Source organism: Melitaea cinxia, chromosome 13 (assembly GCF_905220565.1).
Source record: "Melitaea cinxia chromosome 13, ilMelCinx1.1, whole genome shotgun sequence".
NCBI lineage: Eukaryota > Metazoa > Arthropoda > Insecta > Lepidoptera > Nymphalidae > Melitaea > Melitaea cinxia.
Genome location: NC_059406.1, coordinates 4482969 through 4506239, shown reverse-complemented (window position 1 = coordinate 4506239; position 23271 = coordinate 4482969). Strand labels below are relative to the sequence as shown.

Sequence of the window (23271 nt, the reverse complement as noted above, 5' to 3'; positions counted from 1 at the left end):
GGTACTCTTACAATACCGTATACGTTATTTCGATGTAGAAAAAATGGATATACGTAACTGATATTATTTTGATTTAAGGTTTTTATAAATGGCGTCGTTTTTTAAAAATTATTTAAACTTTTTTTACTTTCAGTGGTCATATATACACGGCATATCCAATCTAGAATACAAAATATACTTTAATGTTACTTAAGTTTTATTTATCTTTCATTTCACATTATAGCCCCTTAAAGGATAGAATCAATTATTGCAATAGATTTAAAATATGTTCTTCCACAATTTTACAATCTTTTTTATACTTCACATCTAAAATCTTTTCAGATTATAATTCTGGATTTTATTATGTTATCAATTAAAATAAAAGAACAGCCAAAATCATACACTGTCTTTAACATGCACTTAAAATATCTTAAATATATTATTTTTTGTTAAAATTAATAACAAATTAAATTATACTTGGTAGCTGCCATATTTACAACGTAATGATAGAAATTGTAATAAATACATTTTGGTCCTAATTCCAAACACAGTATTTAATCATTCATGAAAAAACTTGTAATTACTAATATACAATCATGTATATAGTGATGTTTAAAAAAAACTATTGAAGTTTAAGAAGTTTTTAGATTTGGCACTATATTTTACAAGTCATTGGAATTTGGAGAGTACTTAATTGGAACAAATGTCTTAAAACAATATAATAACCAAGTATTTAGTATTATTAATCTGACCTTAAATAATATTAATTTAATATATATACACGAATGATTTAAGACTGTGTCATTAATAACTAACTTAGATATACAAAAAATTGTGTGGTAACAGATAAAAAATTATGATTATACCAAAAAAGGATATGTTAAAATAAAAAATACTTTAGTGAATATGTTATATATGTTCTTGCATTACATGTTGCCCATTATTTTTGTAATGAATCAGAATTTTTCACTAAAATTACCAATGTACATGGTATCATTTGTAAATCTTATTTTAATACCAATTTCTTAATTGTAACAAAATATTAATCTATATTATTACAAGGAATATGTCGCTAAATCAATTCCTTAACAGATATATCTACATCTAAGTATTAGAACTATATACATATATTTCATGGCTTACGCATGTACGTCGAACAAAATATATTAGAAACTATTTAATACTTTTCGATACAATGGCTTTAGCTATTTACCGTTCAATTATGTAATCGCTAGATTATTATTTCCGATCACATTTTAATATTCCTATAGAATAGTTTGTTAATAATAATTGTTCATTTACGAAAAACATATGTAACATCTTATACAATAATAACTTACATCGCTTTCTAAATATTTTTACATTTTGTGTCTAATTTAGCACACGAAGGCGAACGAATCAATCCAGTCCAAATTCTCACGTATATCTTAAACATTATGAAAAAATCGTCTACATTATTTTTAAGGGGGTAAGAACTTTCTTTTTGAGCGACAAACGCGAAAACCAGGTGAGACGCGATAGCAAAACTACGAGTTTCACCCCATTCTCACTGCAATGAGTTGATTTCCCCATGGTTACAAGTGAACTTCAGATTGCGTTGGGGCTAAGTAAGATTTAGGTGCACACAAAGAAAACTTTTGTTTTTAATATTTGAATTATTAGCTTTATGTGACTTTTAATATTAACATTCGAGATAAATATGAAGTTAAAATGCTTGCACTGTAGGATTATGAATGTGACTAAGGCCTACAGTATCAAGAACTTATTCATTTAGAGCAAAAGTATTTTTAGACTGGTTGGCAATAGTTAGTAATTTAGTTAAATTAAGAATAATGTTGTAACTATTGTTTAATTGATTAAATAACTGACTTAGTGCAAACTAGCTCTAAGATTAAGGCTTTATTTATAGGACTGGAATTAATTGTCTAAATTGTTCTGTTACTAATAAAAATTAATAATTAAGAATTATATGTTTTTAAATTTGGAACACAAATATCATAAAAAGTTTTTGAATAAATATATAAAATCAAAAACTAGGAAATAGACAGAAAAAAAAATTACAAAAATTGGCAAACAAGTGTAAAGTTCACCCGATGGCAACGATTGCCGTAGCTTATAGACGCCTGCAACACTGGAAGCATCGTGAGCGCGTCGCCGACTCTACTCCCGCTCTCCCAGGAGCTCCGGTCACCTCACGGCAGGAACAGAACACCGCTTGAAAGCAGTATTCTTTAGCTGCGATCATCTGTAAGGTCGAGGAACTTTCCCAGTCGAGCCGCCCAGCTCCGGTAATCGCTCGCCACCAGGTGAGCCGCGCGCGGTCGCCGCCCCAGGCCGCAAGCCTAGTCGGGCGCGGTGAGCAGCGACTGCGAGTCCAGCAGCAGACCGTCGTCGGCGGCCAGCGGCGGCTGCAGGCCCAGCGGCGGCTGCAGCCCCGCCAGCGCTTCGCAGCGCCCGCGCGCGCTGAACGGGTAGAAGCGCGTCACCGCGGCCGGCGCCGAGCGCGCCTCCGCCTCGCCCGGCTCGTCCGCGCGCGACTGGCGGCTCAGTATGGACAGTGATGACAGCTTCTCGTTCAGTTTTTGAATCTGGAATTACATTGATACACTATCTTTTTTTTTTTTCTTATTTTTTTATGATAAAAGTTATTAAACAAACGTACGGGTCATATGGAATATAATATCAGGAGAATTAAAAGCACATGACAAATATTAGTATTGGCGATACAGGTGTTTGCCGTGGTCTGGTTCTTTGTGCAGTCCTTGTGGGTCTCCCCACCGTACCTCGGACAGCACGTTAAGCCGTCGGTCCCGGTTGTTATCATGTACACCTGATAGCGATCGTTACTCGTAATAGGGAATATATCCGCTAACCCGCTTTGGAGCAGCGTGGTGGATTGAGCTCTGATCCTTCACCTACATGGGGAAAGAGGCCTATGCCCAGTAGTGAGATATTACAGGCTGAAGCGTACAAGCGCGTCACCGCCCCTGACCCCTCACCCTATCCACGAGCTCTGGTTTCCATATGCACATAAAACTTGTGCAGTTTTATTTTGTTTGTTTTTATACAGACCTTCTGTAAGACTGATGTCTTTCCCCAATCGAACTACTCCAGATTTTGAATAGCATATATCCTATTGTGCGCTACCTCAGAGGATCATTCCACTATAAAATGAGCTTAATGTACGCGAGTAGTAGTTTATATATTTATTAGTGAATAAGGCGTCATTCAAGTATTCCGTTAGCAGAATTTCAGTAATTTTTATGTACGATTATACTTATGTCCACATTGGTGTATATACATTTAACCTATTCAGAAATCTATACATATAATAAAATGGTAGGAAATGGTTTTTTTTAAAAGAATATTTGGGGTGTAATCTACAATCGATAAACTCAAAAAGTACTGCACGGATTTACTTCAAATTTGGCACAAATATTATTAAGAAGTCTGGTCAACATATAGGCTACATATTATCACGCTATCACCAACAGGGAACGAGCAGTGAACCTTTATTTCTTCAACGCATTCTGTAACAACGTGTAATCTAACGACGCATATTTGAATGTTGTTGTTATTATGTTAATAACCATGCTGTAAGCTAGCTTCACACTATAAATAAAGACATTCTGTAGTATATTCAGTATCAGCATTGCACCCGTGCGACGCCGGGGCGGCTAGTAACAAACAAACGCCGGCGCCAGCAGCCGCCCACCTGCGCGCGCAGCGCCGCGGTCCGCAGCAGCGCCTGCACGCGGCCGGCGCGCGGCGCGTCCAGCGGCGGCAGCCAGCGCTCGTAGCACTGCGACCACAGCTCCGCGCCCGCCAGCGACGTGCACGGCCGCAGGCGCGCCGCCAGCGCGGCCGGCGCTGCGGGCACGATCGTCGGTAGCATTCAACTTTTACCATAGTGCGTTCAACGAGCCGAGATACCAGATGTAAACAAACCAAATGTGAGGTCATTCAACTATGCAGGGTTTTGTAACCTTTTTTTTACTTACAAAATTTTTAAAATGTAAAATATATTTATATTCTGATAATTACTGAATTATATATAATTAATTAAATATAATTATGTATATAAGATTTGATACTTCTTAAATAATAATAATCGAAATATAAAAATCACCCCGAGCGCTTCAGGACACGGAATGAAATAAAAATGAATAATACAAAATCAAAAGGCCGTCCGCGGTCAAATTGTTTTCAAGGCCAGTTAAAATATCGTTCGACCTTGCAGAGAGACGTGCAGCAGATACCAAACAAACAAGATAGAAAAAAATATAAACTATATTTTGTTTCTTCCGTCGTCGCTACAAAAAATGATGGGCTTTTGTTTACATTTGGTATCTGTTCTCGTTGAACAGACTTTAAGTTCATTATATTCAAAAAATAGTCAGTGATAAAAAAAAAAATAAAGATTATACAGAATCAAATTATGAAAAAACTCAAAAATTGGCGCAATATAAATAGCGGCAGTGCGATTATCATAGAAAAAAAAAAAAAACTATAATGCCAATATAATCCGAAACTACATTCATGTGTATTATGTGTATACATCATAGTTCAGTGGCGTGAATGCGCAGCGCTTCAGTGCGGAAAAGTTAAAGCTAAAAAATTTCAAATTTATCTCTATTACGTGGCGTCATATATCACAATTACGTGACACTAATTTACGCTCGCTAAAACTACGCCACAAATATAAAACTTGTAATAAGTTTGTCGAATTGAAGTCAAATTTCCTTTAACCAAGGTATATATTGCTCACATAATCGAGACGAAGGTGTCGGTTGTTCAAACAGTGGATTATAAAACAGCGCTATATCCTGCTCTGAGAACTGTTCCTCCCAGTCCCATAGCGGTCGTTGAACGAAGTTCTGGAAATTGATATTACATTAATCAATAAATTGAAACAGGATCGAAAACCAAACTTATATTTAATCTAAGAATACCTTACCTTAGACACGGCAAGTTCCCTATCCCGTGGACAGTTGAACAGAAATGTATCAAACAGATGATTGTGCGTACAATCCCATAATGTAGTGAGGTAGGTTTCCGTGAATTGAAAGGCCGCAGGGAACTGTCGCTGTAACTGCCAAGTGCAGTCCAGAAACAGAAGGAAGACTGGCGCTATTTGGGCTGATGGCTCCTTTTCTGTTTCTTCTTTAGTGGAACCTGGTCGGGGACGACCTAGCCTGGAAATATATTTCTAGATTCAGTTTTGAAGTACTGTTAACGCTATTTTGTAGGAATTCACATATATGACAAGTAACTATAGATGTCAATTGCAGTTTATAAATAAGAAGATTGGCACTACTTGAACAAAAGAATATAAGAAAGAAATTATGATTGCGGTAAAGAAAACATAACAGTTTAGTGTAAAAAATATAGAGGGCGCTGTTATAGACGCCTCTCGACAGACCCAGACGAAAGAAGGTATTAAATAGGTAGAATCATTGATAACCTGTATGTAGAACAGAAGCGATGACCATTGGTTGTGTATGTTTTAAGTTTGTTGAGGCGTTGACGCAGCGGTCAGAGGTCATAGCACTACCTGTTGTGCTGGCGGTAGCGGGTTCGATCCCCGCTCAAGATAAGCATTTGTATTGACCATACAGATGTTAGTAGTGGTGTTGGCGTTTGTGCTCGTGTTTTGTTTGTTTCCGGACCCCTGACACAGGAGAAAATTCTATTGGGACCCGCTGAGTGTGAGGCGTTTACTTAATTATTTATTTATTAAGTATAAGAGACACGCTCACCTGTCGCAAAAGGGGTGCCCGAGCGCGAGCCACTCCTTTTGCACGAGTGATTGGAAGCCGGCGATGGTTCTGAAGTGTGCGTCCAGCAGTAGCTGAGTGAGACACGATACAACCGCACTGTAGTCCACGCCATCGCCTGTAAAACGACACTGGTGCATGAGAAACTAGCCAAGGGTGAAACGGAATCGGAAAAATGCTCAACAGAATCGAACATATGAGCATGGAGCTAATACATGGGAAAAAATATATTTTTGCTGCAGTGGCGTAGCGTGGTTGTCGGCTGCCCGGGGCGGAAAAAAAATTTGCCGCTCTTTCAATTACTTTTCGGCAAGAACAGTCATCATTACATATACAGGTTATATATTATAACTAAAAAAGTTTATAAAGCTGTCCCTTACACTCTGAATGTAATAAAAAGTCATTCTCGCTGATTATTAGTCATAAACGAGGAATTTCCACAAGTATAGACGTTGCCAGTCACTACAAAATATCATTCCCCGACTTCGCCCCAAAATAAGTAATGAAAAATTCCGTGCTCCTTTCAATCAGTCCGAAGTTGTAGTTGCGATAAAAATAAAATGGTTCAAATATTTACTAAATATTTTATTAGTGTCGCCCGGGGTGGGCCGCCCCTGCCGCCCCTGCCGCCCCCACTACGCCGCGCTACTGTTTTGCTGGCTAATTGTTGAACACATTAATCAGCCCAATCTTCGAGCAGTTATCGCCCCGATTTACGTTTACATCCTTTTGAACAGATAAATATGGTTTAGCCATACTATATTCAGGTGATCAATAAACAAGTAATTTTCCGTTAAATATTTCCTTCAGTTGGGAGTGGTAAAAACCGACATTGGAAAATCAATATTAGAAACAAGAGTCATGGGTCATTATACTCTTACCCTCCTGTATTACGACAGTGACGTTCCTGGCAAGCTGGTCGGCCGCTTCTTCAGCGAATGCGAGGCAGGCAGCCACGTGTCGCAACCAGCGACTCGACTCCAAGAACGAGTAGTACTGCGAGTCCTGCGTCTGTTGACCCGCTTGTTAAGTTACCATCAGACTAGCCATAAGTACTTATTTCATATATTTATAAAGCTAAGTTTAAGGGACGACGTACCGCTTTAGCTATAATAGAAAATATGCAGATACTTTGGATGTGTAACAAAATAAATAGTAAAGTATGTATTTAATTAACTGTGCTTGCTCACTACCAAAGATATCGAAACGAGTACACGTTCTGCTTGACAAAGTTTATTAACTAACGGACACGCACACGTAGCGCCTTGCTTATGTGGTAAGCGATCTACACACTAACACATAAATGACGTCAGTACAACCTTGGTATATCACACAACACGTACCCAGAAGCCGGCAAGGGAGGTGGGCGTGCAGAGCTCGGCCAGCTTCTTGTAGGAGGCGTCGAGCGCAGCGAGGGGCGGCAGAGGGCCGAGCGCGCCCGCCCCCGACCCCGCCCCCGCGCCCGCCCCCGCCCCCGCGCCCGCCGCCCCGCACACGTACAGCACGCGCGGCGGCGTCAGCTTGGGGTGCGAGCGGCGCACCTGAGGGATACGAGGACTATTTATACAACAGCAACTAGATCAGTACGGTTTCGTTTCGGTTAGTCGAGGCTTATCTGTTGACATGGAAAGCTCGGAGTGCGACTAGCGAGCGACGGACCAGTGTTACCGTGGATATGACCCGTATATGCGTAGTTCCCCTGAGCTAGTCGAGGCTTATCAGATTGATTGATATGTATGGCAGCTGCTTCCGTTTTTTTTAAACGGTTTTATTTAGCTCACCCTGTTTGTTTTATTTTTTATTTATTATTTATTCTTGGGTCAAATTTAGTAATTCAAATTTCACCCTCTTCCTGTCAACGGATTAATCTGAAATTTTGTATACACTTTGGATTTTGGTGACAATACAATTATGTTTATTCATTATCATTATAAATTCAAGATGGCCGCCGCTACAAAATGGCGGATAATTTATGTTTTATTAATCCCATCAATATGGGTATCAAATGAAAGGTCTCAACAAGCAGAATACAATATACTATAAAAAATTGAAATCCAAGATGGCGGCCGCTACAAAATGGCGGATAACGTAGGTTTTATCAATCCCATCAATATGGGTATCAAATAAAAGCCGCTACAAAATGGCGGATAACGTAGGTTTTATCGATCCCATCAATATGGGTATCAAATGAAAGTGCTCAACCAGTATAATCAATGTACTATATAAAATTAAAATCCAAGATGGCGGCCTCTACAAAATGGCGGATAACTTACGTTTTATCAATCCCATCAACATGGGTATCAAATGAAAGGTCTCAACAAGTAGAATACAATTTACTATGCAAAATTGAAATCTAAGCTGGCCGCCGCTACCAAATGTCTGATAACAATTTTTTATCAATCCCACCAATATGGGTATCAAATAAAAGGGCTTGACAAGAAGAATACAGTGCACTATACAACCTCAATATTTAAGATGGGCCTTGCAATAATGAAGCACTAAATGAATTAAACAGAATGCGAAATAAGAACTAAAAACTAGAAAATAAAAATAGGTAAAAAAACTTTTTAAGTTAAACGGTTTTATGTTAAACATACATTGCAATGTTTAAGATAAATGTACTAAAAACCAAAAAATAATAAAATAGATACAGTCGTGGGAATTATAAACATATGCATAGACTAGACTAAAATAAAACCGTGGGGCACGTCAATTGTCTACAAATTATCGACTTAATGTGCGATAGAAGAATCGTTTAATTCGTCGTTAAAATAGGCAGTTGGCCCGCAGACGGTGAGGAAATTACTTACTATTTTCTTGCTCATGGAAATTCCAATAGTTATACACTCCATGTAAATAAAAGAGATGTTTCAACTAGTTTATCGTTGGACATTCACACTGCTGGCTGGCGAGGAATCGTTTCACTGCTCGTAGTTTGTCTTTAATCGACAAAACATATGATAAAAGTACTACTCGCTCACCACTATGAAACCCTAAAACTCGCTTATAATCGAGCTTGCTAGCTTGTTTCCACATTCTAGCCCTACTTATCACACGTCCATCGTTGTCGGTTGAACAACTGCCTAATTATAGTGTAACATTACAAAACAAACATTTTAATCAACGATTGTAGACTTATCTTAAACATTGCAATGTATGTTTAACATAAAACCGTTTAACTTAAAAAGTTTTTTTACCTATTTTATTAATCGTAGTCGTGTTTTTTAGAGTTTTTATTTTTTTCAAAATTATTTCACTGTGTGATACCAATTTTACGTCAAATGATAAAAGAGATTTACCGCCTATGATTATATATTATTTAAAACCTAAAGTCATAATCAAGATCAAATAAGAATTTTTGTTTACCTAAATCTATATTTACTTAAATCTAGACGACCGCTCTGGATTCTCTGTCTCTGGCTCCTAAACACCGATGGTCGCGGGTTCGATTCCCGCTCAGAGTAGATATTTGTACTCCCCACCGTGCCTCGCAGAGCACGTAAAGCCTTCGGTTTCAGTTGTTATCGTGTACACCTGATAGCGATTTTTACTCATAGTAGGGCCATATATCCGCCAACCCGCATTGGAGCAGCGTGGTGGATTAAGCTCTTATCCTTCTCCTACATGGGGAAAGAGACCTGTGCCCAGCAGTGGGATGTTACAGGCTGAAGCGAAATCTATATTTAGCTCACCCAAAATAAGAATTTGCAAAAAAAAATTTAAAGGGTAATCAATAATAGCTAGTCAGTATGTCAGCTATAAGGTAAAGTATTATTCATGTACATTGAAACTATTTTTGTTTTTCGTTATATAATTTACAACGTACCTGCTCTAAAAGAACGCTTTCAGCAGTGGCCGACTGTTCAGTGGGCAGCAACTCTCCGCTTCTCAGTAAGGCTGCTCCCTCAGGTCTCCCCCACACCCAGATTGGCACTCTTCCCGATCGGAAGTGTCTCGCTGCTTCTATTAAATTATAATCCAGTACCGATCCAGGTACTATTAGTGTCTCGCCCGCTGTAAGCATGAAAGCGTCTGACGTTCCATTTATACAAGTGATTCTCCAATGCGGACACTCGCACCTCTCTAGTTCTCTCTTCCAGTCTCCTGGTCTTTGAAACATGTTTAGGTCCGAGGGCAGTGTCGGGTAGTAAGGTTCTCTGCACTCGAATGCGAACAGTAAGTCATGTCGTTTCGGGAATGCGTGATGTAGTAGAGCCATCGCGACTTTCCTTCCATTACCGATTGGTGAGTTCGCGAAGTTGAATGTTAGTACTTTCATATTCTGAAATCATTCAGTCATTTTTATTTGTTTGGTCAACGAAATTAAATTAGCCTTATAAGGATAAACTTTAGCAAGAGTTAAAATTTCTTAGATGCCCATAATTTTTGGTATTTCGTTAAGTCTTCAGGAATTTAAGTTAAAAATCATTTCCTATTTTAGTAATGAGTTTTAAAATTAAATTTTTAAAATTTTTTGAATTTTTGTTTTTTTTTTTTTTTGATTATTGAATTTAATTTTATTCTATTTAATTTTTTTTTTTACTTATTGATTTTTTTTTATATAATTTTGTTTTGTTTTTTATTCTGAATGTTGTCTTGTTGTACTAACCCAATATGGACTTATACTTTGGTCTGAAATAAAGTATATTATTATTATTATTATATTTAACTGAGCTAGGAAATTTCCTGCTCAAAGTATGGAGCAGCCCGACTGAGGTAGTACCTCGACCTTACAGAATATCACAGCTAAATAATATTGCTTTCAAGCAGTTTTGTGTTCCTATTGGTTAGTAAGAGCTCCTGGGGGGAATAGGGGGTAGGGTCGGCAACGCACTTGCAATGCTTCTGGTGTTGCAGACGTCTATAAGTTACGGTAATCTACTATCAGATGAGCTGTACGCTTGTTTGCTGGCCTAGTTATATAAAAAAGTGAAATTTTAGCCAAAAAACTTTTAGCAGTTAGCTACACGACAAAGATCAGCAAAGCTTAACCTTCTTATTTTGCTAGTTTCAGCTAATACTTATCATGTAATCATAATTCCGACTAGCGAGTCAATCTTTAATCTCACCTTACAAACCACTTGAAGCCCCTTCAGTTTGGACGGTACATCAGACCGTGGAAGAAGTCTCCTGCGGCGCGTGGCTCCACCATCCGTCTGCCACAGCGCACCGACACCCGTTAGCGGGACGTCGAAGGCACCGACTAGTTGATTTCTTTGACCGTACTCCTTTAAAAATACATTACCAAATATTATTGTGAGTTTTTATTTAGATTTGATAATAACATTTATTTAACTGAGGTAGGGCAAAGCAGGAAATTTTCTGCTCAAAATATGGAGCAGCCCGACTGGGGTACCTCGACTTTACAGAAGATCACAGCTAAATAATACTGTTTTCAAGCAGTACCGCTTACCATCATGTGATTCGTAAGCTTGTTTGCTGATATATAAAAAAAAAAAAATTATACTTTTGACGTTAAGCTGTTTTTGTATTCAATAATTTTTTCGAAGTATTCAACAATATCGTGTCTTGGAAAATTTACTGCCTCATAATTATATGGAGAGTTAATTATTATAGCGGAAATATTTATTTCCGGTCTGGTTGTTAGCCCTTGCGGGTCTCCCCACCGTGCCTTGGAGAGCAAGCTAAGCTGTCGGTCCCGATTGTTATCATGTACACCTGATAGAGATCGTTATTCATAGTAGGGAATATATCCGCCAACCCGCATTCGGGCAGCGTGGTAGATTGAACTCTGATTCTTCTCCTAGATGGGGAAATTGGCTTATGCCCAGCAGTGGGATATTACAGGCTGGAGCGAATACTAATTATATAATATAGTAATTGGTTGGGTTTGTTTTATGAGTATACTTTCTTTACACTAAAGAGGGTGATAGACATGCGAGTAAGTTCCCGAATTCGTGGCTCGACGACCTTTTTCGCTAGTGTGTCACTGCGAACTGCAAGCTGCCATTTTAAGCGACTTCCAAAAAATGAGGAAGTTCTTCATTAGATTATACTTTTTTATGTATGTTATCTCAGAAGTTTTGAAAAACTACTTATTAGATCGCAATCAAATTTAAATGGGACCACACAACACACACTACCTTTTGATTAAAACAAAAATCATGGAAATCGGTCCACCCAGTCAAAGGTTCTGAATCAAATTGAGAACCCCTTCCTCTTTCGTAGTGCTGCCACACGCACGAGCGGAGGCGGGTTACGAGCAAGATTTCAAACTTGTTGGATCGTCAACGAACTTACTCGGCGGTTCTAAAGTACGCGTACTTAGGGTGGTATGGATCTGGTCTCGTATGGATGGTATGGATGTGGCAATATCAAGCAATATTTTTGAGTATTTAAAAGAGACATTAAATAATAAAAATCAATATGATCGGTCATCTGCTCGACGTCAAATAATATCAGGCTTTTATTTCGTAATAAGCTTAATACAGAAAGTTATCGCTCGTAAAATCTGTCGAGTGCATAAGAAGCAGAATGATTATACGAGTAGTTATAATTATGTACGTATGAAGGGCGTCGAGACGTCTCGCCTTACCCTTACTCAGACACAATAGCAGAGCAACAGTGTATTGCATACCAGCTATAACTCATTTCTTTCTATCGTGAGTGACAACTAAATTTAAAGAATTTAATACACATACAACTTTACACTTAGTATATTCCTTTCATTGCAAACCCAAAAGTTTTTGAGAAAGGAGTAATTTACATATATACATATGTATAAGAAGATTAGTATATATATTATATTATAATATACTCAGTATTTTTTGCGTAAAAAGGAAAAAAAATGATCCTTTCTCAAAAACTTTTGCTAACTTACGGGTATATATTTATATACCCGTCACATTGTTTGTCCGCGGTGGACTCCCTAAACTACTTAACCGATTTTAATCAAATTTGCACACCGTGTGCAGTTTGATTCAACTTGAAAGATAGGCTATATTTTATTTTGATATATGTAACTATTATATTTAAGAAATAAAATAAGGCAATACGAAGTTCGCCAGGTCAGCTAGTATTATATAAAGCAGATAAGTTTATTTACTTGTTTGTTTAAACGCGCTAATTGAAGGAACTACAGGTTCGAATTGAAAAATTCTTCTTGTGTTGGATAGCCCATTTATCGAGGAAGGCTATAAGGCTATTTTTTCCATAAATAAAAGCGTAAGAAACAAATAATATAAAACTTGGTACCTAGCTAGCTGGAGATCTAAAATAAAACACAGGCTGCTTTTTATTCCGATATTCCTGCCAAAAATTACGCTGGTGAAACTGTAGGCGCAGTTAGTTCTACTATTTTTGTCAAAATATTTAGTTGGAAAAGTAAAATACATATAAGATAGAGGAACAAGACTCACATCGTTGCTCGAGCTGTCGATCGGCACGAAGGACAGCTTGTAGTTGGTAACGAACAGAGAGCCGAATCTTCCACGGTCACGCTCGCTGAGAGGCGGCAACATGACGACGCTGTGCGCCGCACCCACCACGAGCTCGCCTGAGAAATAAAATGATTCTACTATATACATATGTATTTGGGTATTGATAATTTTTTGATTCAGTCTATAATTCTACTTTGGCATATTCCTCTTGCTCCAAGTAGTAGGGTCGGTACTTAATCCATCACGCTGCTCCACTGAGGGTTGGCGGATATATTCTCTACTATGCGTAAAGATCCCTTTCAGGTATCTATGACAACAACTGATACCGAGAGCTTTACGTGCTCCCTGAGGCACGGTGGGGAGATCAACAGACAGTTCCAGACCGGAAACAAATACGACCGCCCACGATATGCACGGCTACCCTAGAGCAATTTTTATATGTTGGAAAAATTGTGATAATATTATCTCGTTGTCTTTTTGCTATCAAATTATCTTTCGAATTCAGGGGACTGTTTCCATATTAAATTAGAAACTCTTAGAATCTCTTCTTAGTAGGAAGACAAAAATCACAATTTACAAAACCATTATTCGTCCAATCCTAATGTACGGTTGTGAGGCTTGGACACTTACGCTCAGAGAGGAGAATAGGTTTCTGGTCACAAAAAGGAAAATTTACCGTAAGATCCTAGGACCAACTAAGGGGCAAGATGGCAGCTGGCGAATAAAAACCAATGCTGAAATTGCAAACCTGGTGTCTGAGCCAAACATCATTAGAGCTACCAAATCCCATAGATTGCGGTGGTTCGGACATGTCGAACACATGGGGGAGGATCGAGCACTCAAGAGAGCGTATCTGGGTCGACCAACTGGACGTAGACCGGTGGGTCGCCCCAGATACCGCTGGAGGGACATGGTTGAAGAAGACTTGAGTGAGATCCAAGCCAATAATTGGCGTGAAATCGCGCAAGATCGTGTGAAGTAGAGAAATCTTGTTTCGGAGGCCAAGACTCACTTCGGGTCACTGAGCCAGATGAGTTAGTTAGAATCTCTCTCTCCCTCTCTCTTTCAGAAACTCACATAGAAAAGTAATCCTTAGAAAACTGAATCGATTGTAGCTAAACATTACAAAAGACATTATGCTGCTGTCTATCAATCAATGTACGCTTAAGTTATTTATTTGTTTTTATCATTACACTAGTCCTCCCCTTATATTAACGTACAGATAGCAAAAAAAAGGCGGAAGAATAACTTATTGCGTGGCCATTGATCCCTATCAAACAAGCATACAATACATATAACTAAATAAGCAATTGTGAAATATATTTTTATCTTTTGGATGACACTAATCTAAATAAATAAACGGTACTTGCTCATTATTCTCGTAATATAATAAAACTTTCTTGCTGTTAATCTTCAAATGAAATAATTTTATCTGTAAAATCTAAAAGAATCCTTGATTTGTTCATGATCACGATATCTTATCAAAGTATGAAATAACGTCATAAGTGTTTATTTTATGTTCATTGTATATTTTAATTTAGTATTATCACAGATTTCACTTAATAATAACTTAATACATGCTGTGGGTTATAATAAAAATATGTACTTTTACGGCGTAGGTAATGTACTTGTCATGAGTCTTGTCACTCTGCATTGTAGAGATTTTTTCCATTTTAGAATCGTTGTTAGCGCAAAAAAAGGTTACGAATATAGAAATATAAGCAATTAAAACTTTCACGAAGATCAAAATCAATTGATGTCATGTATTCAAGGCGTAGAACTATAGGAGGGACTTTGGAGTTACAGTTAATACTAAATTAAACTCTAACAACGTAGATTAAATAATTGAACCGGCTACTTGGGACATTTTGCTGTAGTACAAAATTTAAATAAAACGTATATTCGTTACATTCTGTAATTATTTCAACTGAATTATCAAAATTGACAAGATATAGTGCCAAACTCAACACGACACAAAGAATCTTATGAACACCTACCAAAACCATTTGAAAAACAGTTGTCATGTAAAATAAAATAAACAACAGTTAACTATTAAACTTGATAAACAGTTATTCCGAAAGTCTTAAGACACATTACAATAAAAATGCTCGGAAACAAAAGATCCTATCTCAACATGTAACTTACACAAACTTTTTAACAATAGAATTGACTATCTTGATTTATTAAGCTAATTTAGTTCCAAGGTTCCTAGAAAATCAGTAACTATTTTAGCTGCAACGTGTTTTGAACAATTCGATACAAAACAAAGCCTGAGAAATAGACAACTTTTTTCTGACTATGTAAATGAATCTCAAAAAATAATTAATTTTAAAATAATAAAATTTCTTTTACATAATTCTCCGTTATTTTTTACGATTGTATAATTGTAACGGGCATATAATATGAAGACAGCTGTAAAAACTATACAACCAGAGCAGACACGTCACACGTCTGTGTCTGCCGTTCTGATCGATATTGAAATCTTCCCAGATATACGGGTTTTCTATGGAAACAAAAAATGAAACGTTTAAGAAAGTAGAGAAGATATTTCAATATTATTACTAGCTGTTTTTTTTTTATCGATTCGTCGTTTTATAGAGTCGTTACACCGCATAAAACTTTTATTCATTTTTCATTGTCATGTCATATTATTTTTGCGTATTTTATGCTATAAAATTCAGAAAACGTCACGTCTGCTTTTCGAGTAATTTAGAGGAGTTTCTCCGTTAACCTTGGAGGTTAACATTGAACCAGTTTCAGTTTTTAAGAACGACATCAATTGGCGTAAGGTGCAGTGACCGTGAAGTTAGAATTTGAGTCAGTCTTCTCGTACAAAATATATAATGACTATTTCTTGAATGGGAAAACTGTTTAAAAGCTTCTACTTTATATCAATATCATTATGTAAATTATCCAAAACGTGGTATATATTTAATATATCGTACAAACAATTATAGGTATATCGTTGCGGATGTTTCACACGCAAATATATTATAATATTCAATCTCCTTCATGTCTTCTCCATTCTAAGTCACAATGGCGAAATCATCCGTGCTATTTTGACATTATTGAAAGTCAAAATTAATCCAAATGAATGAAGGAAAACGATGATGTATTTCAGAGGAATAGGCATTCCAAATCTTTGTGGCGTATCCACCACACTTTTTATATGGAAATAATAATGAAACCTCATTTCTTGTTTCTATTTTGTTTATTCAAGAATTTGTATTTTGAATTCCTCTTTATAATTTATGTTTTACAATTTATTAATTCTATTTTATATTTTACTACGTGCACGTTTTGGAATTATATTGTATATTTTGTTGTGTGAACACTGTTTTTTTTTATATTATTATTATTGTTCTTTAATAGATTCGGTGGAGATAGCGAAGATCTTATCATTACTTAAACCGTTAAATAGCTCATTCGCTAAATCTTATTGTTTTTAACATATATTTCCCTAATCACAAATTTGACCGCAAATCCATAAACAAATAAAGCCTCAACGATTTTTATCAGACTTCAAAAAAAGGGGGAGGTTACTCAATTCGACCGTATATATATATTTTAATGTATGTTCGGAGATAACTTCGTCGTTTATGAACCGATTTTGATAATTCTTTTTTTGTTGGAAAGGAGATATCCCTGGCGTGGTACCATAATAAGGAAACCAGGATCTGATGATGGGATCCCAGAGAAATCGAAGGAAATTCGAAAATCCGCATAACTTTTTACTGGGTGTACCGATTTTAATAATTTTTAATTTAATTGAAAGCTGATGTTTTATTATGTGATCACATTTAAATTTCATCGAGATCTGATTACAAATTTTGGAGTAATGTTTGATAATGCGTATTTACTTGACTATTTTTCGTCTACCTACGTTGTATTACTTGACGATATAATTGAAGTCGGTTTTTTTTGCGTTTGCCTGAAAACACAATTATTGCGAATTTACTCTAGAAAACGGTAGTCTGCCTACTTTATCGTCGTTATATATCAATAAGAGTTCAGTTCTTTTAGTAAAATGTTTCAGAGCATGATTCTGCTACATTATACCTATTGTATTTTTATTATTCTAATCGTCGAATTTATCAATCAAACAAAATTTGTACCCGATATTCATGATGGTTGATGAGTAGGTACACTATTTATACATTTTATGTACTTTAATACACAAGGAACGCCTTACTTATACATATACTACATATACTAGTTGACCTGGCGAACTTCGAACCGCCTTATTTGAAATAAAATATAGCCCACATTATAATGAAACAACTTTTTCGGATTTTATCGCGGTTTATTAAGTTTTTTTAACTATAAGACGTTTCGGATACTTTACAGCAACCATGGTCACAGGAGGACCACATCACGTGCGTGAGAGCGTCAAGTACGTGACATAAAAAAAAAATTAGGGACAAAATATTGTACACATGTTATGAAAGTAATCAAAAAAGAGGTATAAATTCCAATATTGGTGATAATATTTATATTAGTTTATTAACCGCAAGTATGACCGCAATCAACACGACTAATTGATACTGCTGGGCATTGCTTTTATATTTTATTATAATATTTAAACAACTAGCCTGCAATTAGTAAAAATTACTCTTTTTGATTTTAATCTTCTTTTTCTTAAGAAAATGATACTAAATTTAATTCTTGAGACATAAAATATTTAGTTATCTAGTTCATAGTCATTATTCATAGATTAAAATCATTTAGATTTTCGTTGAACTTCATTTAGTCCATTGATATGTTACGGACGCAGGACGCAATTTTTTTTCTTGGTATCATGGAGGGTTTAAGTTCATCTATCGCCGAATTTTACTCTAAAACATATCATGCGACCTCAAATGTAACTTTTTAGTGGACTACTTCGGTAATTTCGGCGTGATTCGCGGCCAAGATTTAGACAGATGAGACAAAAAATTACATAAAAATACAATTTTGCTTCAGTACCAACTATCATGTCCTTTAAAAATTTTTAAAAGAATATTTTTAATGTATTAAAAGTCCGACTTTTTAGGGTTTTATAATTAACGTAACGATATGTATACGTAAGATATACCTACCTACCTACCGACCCTAACCCCAATCCTCCCCAGCTTTGGCTATCTTACTTACCACAGGAAAATCCACAACATTAGTGGATAAAAGTATTTCTTAGCTGTGATTTTCTGTAAAGTTTTACACAGTCGGCTATTCCAAGCTTAACCAAGATTTCCTGCTGCACCTTACCTCAAAAAAATATAGATACACCTAGTTTAATACTGTAATTTAGGTAAGCATTCTAACTTATGATAAAATTTCTGCAAGCAAATAATCTTAACGAACACATTAAAAGTTTATAGTTAAAGCTTCCTATTAAAAAAGTAAATTTCGATTATAACTTCGAACTACAAATAACGATATTTAGTAATAAAATTACTTCTTTTCGGTGAGTGAAATCTTGATAACAAATACTTACATTATAATTAGGTGTACGAGGATAATATGAAGACAGTCAAAATACCAACAAGATGACTAATATTATTATCCACTAGCTATTAAGGCGAAGATGCGAATTTAAGTTTTAAGACAAGTAAAATGTAAGACGGTTTCGGGGAATTTCTTACGCGGTTATTTTTAGAACTACGTGTGAATTCACATCGTGTTATTTAACGGGATGATCGTAACAAAGTTTACATTAGTCAGGCGATATCATATAAATGTAGGTTCATTACTTTATTTCTGTTGATGACACAGTTACTAGTTTAATTACTTTAAAATTCTATTTCACGTTCTTTTGGTTTAATGGTTTTCAGTGGTATTAATAAATATTTGATCCGCCCGGTTTAGCATTGTATTAAGTCATGAATTTGAATAAATATTTGTTAAAATATGTAATATAGTTGTGTTCGTTTACCTTTAATAAAATCAAATTTATTTGAATTGACAAACAAATAATAAAAAATTGGTACCTGGTCTAAGCACCCCCATCTCATCAGATCCACATAGCACTATAAACTGACGAGTATGGGACATTACTTCCTATATTTTTCTAGCACTACCATAATCCGTATGTCCTATTTATCCACAGGACTTTTTAAGCCCTAATCTAAAAGAATAAAGTATATAATTGCGTACACCGAGTCCTGTGACAAGTTAGCTGTTTATATGGAAACTGATATATGTATAAATGGCGGTACAGTTAGCCGCACGTAACGAATACGTAATTGAGTTATTGTTTTTTTACATCATCGCAAATGTTCTAACTTGTTTGTAACACGTTATTTAATATTATTGCTCCAATTTTAATGTTACAGTATTCGCAATTATTTTGTGTTTATGATAAACTTTTTACATTCTACGAAATGAAACGATGTAATTCAAGTCGTTTTTTTTTCATTTGTGAGCAAACACAATTATTCCTTATAGCTCTTTACTATGGACCATAGGGTAATTGTATTATACCCTACAACCTTCCCCGATAAATAGGCATAATACATATAATAAAACCAAATAAGACGGCGCAAATTGTTAATAAGACAAATACGAAACCTTAGTTTGATATTTTTTGCCCTCCAGTAAAGTTAGCCAACTGATATGTGATAGCCTCTGAAATTTGATTAACTGAATAATTGGATTAATTGTAGTTAACCAGGTGAATGCAAATCGTATGGCTTCATTTATATTTTGAATTTGATCAGTTTAGTCAATACTCCATAAAGCAGAGCCAACCTCTTCCCCGACCTGGAGCTTCCATACTCACCACAGGAGCACAACACTATTTAGACTAGCCCGTTGGCGCAGTTTGTAGTGACCCTGTTTTCTGGTCCAAGGGTTGTGGGTTCGATTCCCACCCCGAGTCTGGGTGTAATATAAATTTTTATTTATATATGTATTATTGATTAGTATGTTTATCAAAAAAAAAATGTAGCTATATACCAGTGGGCTGTTGCCTATAACAAAAGCATTAAGTTGCTAACTTTAGGAACAGACGACCGTGTGTGTATTGTGTAGATATTTATTTATTTGAGAACAGTGTTATTTATGTGTGATTTTCTGTAAGGTTGAGGTCCTTCCCCAAATTTTTAGCACAATATTTCCTGCTGTGATCTCCCTCAATAAAATAACAACTATTCGTCTTTTTATTATAAGACATTTTAGAAACTCAACAATCCCCTAATAAAATAAATTTTAGACTCCTTAATGTATTGTAGTCCATTTTTTTTACATTAAACATTATTTATGAAATAAAAAGGCCAGGTCAGGAGTAACTTAAACCGAAGAGCATGTATGAAGGGAATAATGAAAGTGGACTGAAAGTGAAGTGTGAAGTGGATCGTAGCAAGTGGAAAGAATTGGTCTCTGCCTAGCCCTGCGGGAAAGAGGCGTGTTTATATGTATGTATGTAACATGATTTATTTAGTAGTAAAAAGGGAATAAATTCAGTTAAGAGGTATGAACATGTTGAAAGCTGTTCTCAATTGTATTTTTTAAGAATAAATTAACGAACCAAATTTAATATCAACTCCATACAATAGTCAAACAGTCAAAGATAAATGCTAGAACAAACTTAGGTACAAGCAAGGCAAGGATTTTTTTTATTTATTAAAAAAATAAATAAATAATAAGTAAACTAAAAGACTTGCTCATGAAATGAAAAGAAATGAAAACATTTATTTCGTCATAAGGTGATATACACACTTAACGAAAGTCAAAATAACGTCATTGAAAGGCCTTTTCTTACATGAATACTTTAAATAGTAAGTCACTTTTGAAGTATAGTGATTGACGTATTAGTCTATGATTTACATATATTCATTACTAGCTGTATCTTGCGCGTGTTGCTACGCTTTTTTTTTTTTGGTCCTACTAACTCAGAAATTTGTGGGCTCATGCACAAAAGATCATGACATGATCAAATGCATAGTTTACAATTTTATAAAGGACATACAGACAAACATTTATTTTTATATATATAGATAATATTTTCTAAAATACGATAAAGTAAATTATATTATCATTACATAGTATAAAACAAAGTCGCTTCCAGCTGTCTGTTTGTCCCTATGTATGCTTAGGTCTTTAAAGCTACGCAATAGATTTTGACGAGGTTTTTTTCATAGAAAGAGTGATTCAAGAGAAAGGTTTATATGTATAATACATGCATAATATAGAAGGGAAACACTGATAATTTTAGAGGTTTCTAATGTGATGTCGTAAATAAACTGATTTTTTTGCGCTTACATTGTAAAAGCTGGCCGAACCCTACAAGATAGATCAAAATAATGTCCTACAGTATTGTGCACCTTTAAAAGGTCTACAAAAAAAACCTCGATGGTATATGTCTATCTCTTAGGGATAACCCACAATAATTATTGTTTATCCTTTACTTTTTACGAAATCACTAATTATATAGATATAGTATTACAATCTATAAACTGTTTTCAAATGAAATGAATGAAGTTCTGAAGAAATTATAAGAAATTTTTAAATATGGAATAACTCAAGTAACTCAAGTTTTGCTTCAATTATATTCCCCATATTATAACAGAAATTTAAGTATAGTAGAAGGTATAAATTTAATTATAAGGAAAAATGTAAATTTTCAATAACACAATATAGGAAGACATATGACAATATTTATTTATAATGACATATGACATATGACAATAATTATTATTTTTTTAATGTGAGAATATTTTTTTAAAGCTTGTAATATAACGTCCGCCATACTAAAAATTAACAAGAAACACCGTATAGAGTGAAGTAATCAAGAAGTAACTCACCATTGAGAACTTTCGGTTTCAGTTCCTGGACAGATCCATTTTTTTCTCCATTATTCTATAAAGAAAGAGACACTATTTATTGGTATATTAACACATACAGGCTAAAAACAAAATAATAATTAATGTATTACTTTTTCAGCAGTTTCTAATAAGAACTTCGATAAAACTCGTCTATCTATTCCATCCTACCAAATGTTCAAGATGTTTTAAGTAAAACAGTTTTATCAGTAGGAAGTAGTATACTTACCAAAGGCGATACATTGATGTAACTCTTAAAATTCTGCACCAACTTTTTCTCATTCATTGTAATCAATATGGTTTAAAAACTTTTTTCACTGTTGACCCACTTTAGCCTTATGAAGTTAATATTTACACTTATATTAAATAGAATTATTTAAATCAGGTACAGTGGACGATGAAAATCACTTAAATTACATATTATCCACATGATTAGTTTTTATTTCACTTGGATTTGATAACAATCATCCTCACAAACATTACACGCATTGATTACGGTCAGCTTAAATAAATTATTACTCTTTATTTTCGCCGCTTTTTTTACTGATTATATGTTATTTATTAGTGGTTGTGTACGCAAACACCATTACGGAGTACACTAAATAGTAGATAATATTTTTTTTTTATATTTAGAACTAAGTAATGTAATATTTAACATGTCCCGATGCAACGACAGATATCACAATGTTGCTAGAACTTAATTTTTGTATCTTGAAAGGGTTATTAACGAAAGTTCGATAAAACTGCAATTTAATTAAAAGAGGGCTGGCGCATTTTTTGCCCAGAGAATCGGCATAGCGATTCAACGGGGAAATGCTGCCAGCATTCTTGGCACAATTCCAAGCGGACATGATTTATACCAAAACTATCTGTAAATATTTAGTTCTTAAGTTGTGAATTGTAAATATGTATAATGTTTAATAAAAAATAAAAAAAAAATACTAATTGAAAATGTAAGATACAAAATTATAAACTAAAGTCATAGTAGAATTCAAGCCATTTTAGAATAAAGTGAAATAGGATTTTTTAATGCAATACCTTTTAACAAGGAACTTTTGTCTACTATCTGCATAATTTTTTTCATTTGTATTTTTAGGGGTGTAATTGAGAAATCGATTATATATTTTTTTAAGTTATACTTCTTTTGGTGCGTTAGGGAAAAATTATGAGATACATTTTTGACGATGTGCGCGCCCACCGTCACAAAAACCGTTAACCTGAAGTTAGCTAACCAACGAAGAAGAAATTAGCAACGTTAAGCTAGCCAATGAAGTAAAACTTCTTATTATTAATTCTTCATTCAAGTTGAAGTAGCAG

General features: G+C 35.2%; 1 protein-coding gene across 1 annotated transcript; it reads right to left on the bottom strand.

Annotated features, from left to right (window-relative positions):
* Window positions 1-2321: 2321 nt before the first annotated feature.
* Window positions 2322-22739, bottom strand: LOC123659257 (myotubularin-related protein 10-B). The gene is made up of 12 exons (XM_045594505.1): window positions 22184-22739; window positions 21937-21991; window positions 13136-13272; window positions 10826-10981; window positions 9583-10038; window positions 7100-7297; window positions 6638-6767; window positions 5739-5874; window positions 4937-5174; window positions 4750-4856; window positions 3695-3863; window positions 2322-2567 (listed from the first exon to the last, which is right to left on the bottom strand). Exons 1-12 carry the CDS (start codon window positions 22238-22240, stop codon window positions 2322-2324), a joined length of 2085 nt encoding a protein of 694 aa, XP_045450461.1. The 5' UTR covers window positions 22241-22739.
* Window positions 22740-23271: the final 532 nt, after the last annotated feature.